The sequence below is a fragment of the Megalobrama amblycephala genome, linkage group LG19 (assembly GCF_018812025.1).
Source record: "Megalobrama amblycephala isolate DHTTF-2021 linkage group LG19, ASM1881202v1, whole genome shotgun sequence".
Taxonomy (NCBI): domain Eukaryota; kingdom Metazoa; phylum Chordata; class Actinopteri; order Cypriniformes; family Xenocyprididae; genus Megalobrama; species Megalobrama amblycephala.
In genome coordinates this window covers 22,708,198-22,714,197 of record NC_063062.1, presented here as the reverse complement: position 1 = coordinate 22,714,197, position 6,000 = coordinate 22,708,198, and the positions used below count along the sequence as shown (strand labels likewise).

General features: G+C 37.4%; 1 protein-coding gene across 1 annotated transcript in view; it reads right to left on the bottom strand.

Annotated features, from left to right (window-relative positions):
- Positions 1-1,836: 1,836 nt before the first annotated feature.
- Positions 1,837-6,000, bottom strand: part of mical3a (microtubule associated monooxygenase, calponin and LIM domain containing 3a) — an 84,515-nt gene continuing 80,351 nt past the window's right edge. Inside the window, 3 exon segments of the mRNA XM_048168165.1 lie at positions 1,837-3,622; positions 3,624-3,673; positions 4,766-4,839. Coding sequence (XP_048024122.1) covers positions 3,488-3,622; positions 3,624-3,673; positions 4,766-4,839 — 259 coding nt within the window. The 3' untranslated portion in view covers positions 1,837-3,487.

Here is a 6,000-nt window from a genome sequence, read left to right as displayed (position 1 = left end):
TTGATAAATAGATGAGAAAAAAGACCACAATTAACTATGCACATATATGCAAGAAAGAAGTATAAATCGAACTTCATAATGTAAATAATATTATCAGAAATAATATGCAAACATCACAGTCTTAATGGATTAGATTTTGAAAGCTTACCAACATAGAAAAAATTTCAACATTTAATATTAAATTTCTTGAGTTTAAAGACCTTAAATAAAGTCTGCATATTAAAGGGTTAGTTCACACAAAAAATATATATGTCAAATAATGTCATTTATTACTCACACTCATGTCGTTCTACACCCCTAAGACCTTCATTCATCTTCTGAACACAATTAAGATATTTTAATTAAATCCAATCAATGGCAGTGAGGCCTGCATTCACAGCAACGACACTTCCTCTCTCAAGATCCATAAAGGTACTAAAAACATATTTAAAACATTTCATACGAGTTCAGTGGTTCTACCTTAATATTATAAAGCGACGAGAATACTTTTTGTGCTCCAAAACCCCCCAAAACAACGACTTTTCAACAATATAGTGATAGGCGATTTCAAAACACGGCTTCTGAGCTTTACGAATCGAATCAGTGAATCGGATCTTCTATCAAACTGCTAAAATGCTGAAATCAAGTGACTTTGGCGCTCCGAGTCACTGATTCGATTCATAAAGCTCCGAAGCAGTCCCTGCGTTCCAATGTCCATACTATCCATCCTAAATAGTATGTGAGTTTAAAATAAGTGTGTCCCAAAGCATAGTATGTTGAAAAGAGTATGCCAAAAGTCCCCGGATGGTCTACTATTTCCGGTAGATTTTCGAAGTGTGGATCCGTGCACACTATAAAGGCTAATATTGCCCACAACCCATTGCGCGTTGGACGAGGATTCAGTTCAGAACTACAAACACGAGTGAAAAGTGTTAAAAAACTACAAAACATGGCGGATACGCGCGATCGACGCTGAGAGGTTTGAGTGACTAATAATCAGTTTAACCTGATAGAAAATATATATTTCATGTTATCCGTGTTATTTTTCATCTGCAAATACCAATGTGGACTTTTATAAAGATCCGAATGGCCATTAACTTTTAAATGCATCATTATGCATTAATATGAGGAGAGTTCTCCACATGAAAGACTCGCGACTGCAGATCAACATGCTGCATTTCTCTCCGATACGGTAGGAAATTAAGTAAATGAAATGTGGAGGATGTAAGATGATTGACAGGCCAGTTTACGGTGACAGGATGCGACAGAGAGAAAAGACGCGATTGTATGACGTGTTAGTATGTCCCAAAGCTTGTCTACTCTTTTGCTACACACTCAAAAGTAAGTACTTTTTGTTCACAGAAAGAGTACATACTTTTAGGGCGTAGTATAAGTAGGCGAATTGGGACGCAGCAATAGTTTTGAAATCGGCCTATGTTGAAAAGTCATTATTTTGGGTTTTTTGGCACACAAAAAGTATTCTCATCGCTTTATAATATTAAGGAAGAACCACTGAACCCGCATTAACTGTTTTAAATATGTTTTTAGTACCTTTATGGATCTTGAGAGAGGAAATGTCATTGCTGGCTATGCAGGCCTCGCCGAGCCATCGGATTTAATCAAAATATCTTAATTTGTGTTCCGAAGATGAACGAAGGCCTTACGGGTGTGGAATGACATGAGGGTGAGTAATAAATGACATTATTTTCATTTTTGGGTGAATTAACCCTTTAAGTGGTTGAAGTTGAATTAATTTCAAAAGTGTGTATAATAGTTATAAAAAAAAAAAATTAAAAAAAAAAAAAGCAGCATTGCAAGCATTGTAATAGATGAAAAAAAATGAAATAAATGTCTTCATTTGTAACAACTGCATTGTTTATTGCCTCTGCAAACATCCAACACTCTATATGCAAATTAGCAACATAAAGCATTTTCAAGACCCAACATATTTTTTAAAAATTAGGATTGATTTACTTTACATATAATACATTTTTCACACGTTAATAAATACCATAAAATCTGTCAAACATTTTACAGTCTAAATAACTAGCGTTGACCATGTGTTGTCATTCACAGTTATCTGTACTTACAAGTCAAACAAACAAAAAGAAAAAAAAAAATCTGTGCCCATCTATACAGCTTAACAGTGACTAAAATGAAATGTACACTTAGAAAAAAAGGCATGTTCATTTGCAATATCGATGTTTCCTGTTCCAAATCGAGCATGACTACTACGAGCTCCTGGTGTTAATCAGCACTGGTGTCGGTCGACAGTGCTGGAACGTTTTCATGTGATATAAAAATTTACAAAGACAATTATAAATAACACACTCTGCAAACATAAATTAACTCCGTGGTTGTGAAGAGCCGTTGCATGAAAAGTTAAAAAAAGGCATGTCGCTCCAAACCTGGAGAAAGTGGAAAATATAACACCAAAACTTGGTGGAAGATAATTAAGTGTGAAAATGGGCACCATCTGATTTGATACTAAATAAAGTCAGAAAAGCTGTGGGTGCCTTAACTGTTTTTGAAACCACTGACAAACCAACAAAATGCATTATGCATTTGATTGAATATATTGTGTGTGTATATATTTATATATTCTTATGAACTATCTGCATTGAGGAAGTTTATATACTAATATATACTCCACTGCTTTATGTAAACTATAGTACAAGTATCAGATATTCATGGATGATAAATGATTGTAAACTGTTTTTAGGATATATGTGAGGTAACCCCACTCAAATGGACAAATGAAACCCAACATCAGTGAAGTACATAACATCGAGAACTTTTCGCTCCCAGCGTACACCAATATCTGTAATAACAGGTGGCTACTGACGAATTCGAAAATTTCACAATTGTCAATGCTACAAACACATGTGCCGGTCGCTGAGGGTGTTCTGTGAAAACTACAGAAGTCCATCACATGCTTATATGTGAACCACACCTAAAGACTTCATTCTTCTGTTGCATGGAGGTCTGATGATTATAGTGCGTTATATTAAACGGGGGAGGAGTGTGATTGGAAAGAAACAGCTGAACTTTTTCAGTCAGTAGTCAAGGTAGAAAATGTATTATAGGAAATCAAGTCCAAATGCCTTGTCGTCACTGAAAACGTAACAGTTGATTGACCAGACATTCTCTGAAAAACAAGACTGGCTTTATGTAGGATCATTAGTCTCAGACTTCCTCAACATCAGCAGGATTGATATGTCCCTTTTCAAGACCAAAATAAAAATTCCCGAAATTGATGCATTCTCTCATTCTGACTGAGAGAACGTCTTGGATGGAACCAATGCCTTGGCGGCCGAGGGACAAAACGCCCTGAGTCGTGCCAGGAGAACTCGTAAACATCATCGTGCTCATGAGTGGATTTGTAAACGTTGTTGACATGCCCAAAGAAACGAAGGGGGAGACAGACCGATTCTTTCTGCAATTTTTTACATTCCCTGCGGTGGAACTGGGAAACGCTGGCAGTCAGAACCATGTCACCGTTGTTATGTTAAGCCCAGTTGAGGCTGAATCCTTTGGAGAGCATCACTGCCTCCAGGTCTTTATCCTCCTCTTTCTCCCTGAGTCTCTGCTCCTCCAGAAGGGCCACTAGAGAATCTCTTTGTTCGACTACTTCTAACATCTCATTTCAGAATCTGTTTCTCCTCCGCCAGCTCTTCCTCAGTCTTCAGATGGTCTGTAGAGGGTGAAACATTGATTTAAGTTCATTTAAAGATACCACCAACCTGCATCACATATGCTGAATGAAATTCAATATTTGTTTCTTACTAATTTTGGTATGCTGATTCTAGAACATGTTTTGCTGTACATCACACATTCTTACAAAATATGTGCATATAGCATTGCTGTTTTCAACAATCATTTGTAAGGTGAAGAAGTCATGATTGCCATCTTCCTCTAAGCCAGGTTACAACTATTTGTTCAATTCTGAGCTGATTTTCACACATATGACAATTTATGCCTAATCTTGATTTCAAGATTAGAATTATGGCTACATCTGTGGGTGTTTTACTACATCCAAACAGCAACATAAAATTTAAAGATTTTGTGAAAAACACTTATTATAAAGCTTGTGTTTATGTAAAGTACTTTGAAATTAAATGGAGTATTTGAACATTTTTCCACTCCTTTGCTAGACTGGGTAAACCCAGCCTGATCTGCCGGCGATTTGATTTCGCCCGGCAACTCAGTCTGGAAACCAGTACATTCATTTCTACTGCGTCTGTTACACTTTTGCGGGAACCAATCACAGACTGGCTTATCCACCTTGCTCACTATTGGCGGGTATAACACGATGACGATAGAGAAGCGACGGCAATTCCTTTTAACCTCTCGACGATGCTGAATGACTTCTTTAGTTTGGCAAACAAATCGCTCGAGTGGGTGTACCACTCACTTTCATGTTTTTTTTTTTTTTTTTTTTTTGCACAACCTGCAAAAATCGCTCGATGCCATTGCTGCTTCTGCAAACCGCTGATCAATGCTACAAACCAATACAAATTTGTTGCCAAATTTGGTGTAATTAACAGGGATTTTATGGTATGGTTGCTAGATGATTTTGGTTTGGAACCTTCCGAAAACAAACTCGATTTTTCTTAAAATTGACTTTGCTGACTATCGATATTTTTGAACTCAGCATTGTCAAATTAGGTCATATTAGGCCTTTTTTGCAAATCATCAGAAATATTTCTTCAAGATGCAGGGCTGTAATGCATATAATTTTGTTGGTGTTACAATATGATCAGGCCTATACTGTAGAGCTAAGTACCATCTATTGCCATGCGTTCTCTTAGTTCCTGTTGCAGTCGACTCTGTCTGTCCTCCAACTCCAGCTCACGAGCACTGCAGAGAGAAAGGATGAAGTAACATTAAATGGGAGAAGAGGACAAATGACTGTTAAACTATAGAGATTGTTTAGGTACTTTGATGTTCAAAAGATATTGGATGCCCCACATGAACATCAAGAAACCATCTGCTATTAAAGCACCAATATGTCCACAAACACAAGGTGGTGGATGAGCAGATGGGCCTTTAAGCAGAGCACTTTAAGAAGAACTGATGCGAATGTTAAAACCTTCTTTTATCTGGATGATGAGTGGTTTGTTATTAAACTTCTTGTACTGTTATTAAAATACGGTCCAGTAATTATATTCATATTATGGTTGCTAAATTGCCAATTCTAAAATTCTATACCATTAGATTTCCTAAATGTAGAAATAGTAGAGGAAAAAAAGCATGCAGAATTACATATACAATACTGACCGACTGAACTTGGAGCTGATGACAAATGAGATACAGCCTAAAAATTCAAGACTATTAAGACTCTCTTCTCACGGAGAGCCAACAAACCTTTTTTCTTGATAAAACTGCCTTTGTAATTTGGGTTTTGTTGATGAAACTGTTCTTTTGCCTGAATGTATGGGCCATTTGGTGCTCATCTTTACAAACACAGATGCACAGTTGATTGCATCTGAGGCACACTCACTATGTAATTGCATCCTGTATTCACACAAATGTAAATAGGACAAAACAGAATTTGATAAATGCATCATGCAAAATCTTTCAGCACCATGCCGTTGCCTACAGCAAATCTGCCTGTTAGAGACCATCAGTTGTTCTTGTTTGGAAAGACAAGGGGCCCTATTTTAACGATCTAAACGCAAAGTGTAAAGCGCATGGCGCAGGTGCACTCAGGGCGTGTCCAAATTCACTTTTGCTATTTTAACGACGGAAAAACGGTCCGTGCGCCGGGGCGCATTTTTGAAATGGGTTGTCCCTATTCTCTTAATGAGTAATGGGCGTAACGTTCAATAAACCAATCAGAGTGTCATCTCCCATTCCCTTTAAGAGCGAGATGCGCTCACGCCATGGCGGATTGCTATTTACATGGCGGAATTTGTTGGCGGAAAAGCTGAACGCTTTTCAAGCGAAGAAACCGATCTGCTCGTGCGCGAAGTTAAAGTCAGTTAATATATATGTGTGTGTATTGGCACGATTGTTCAA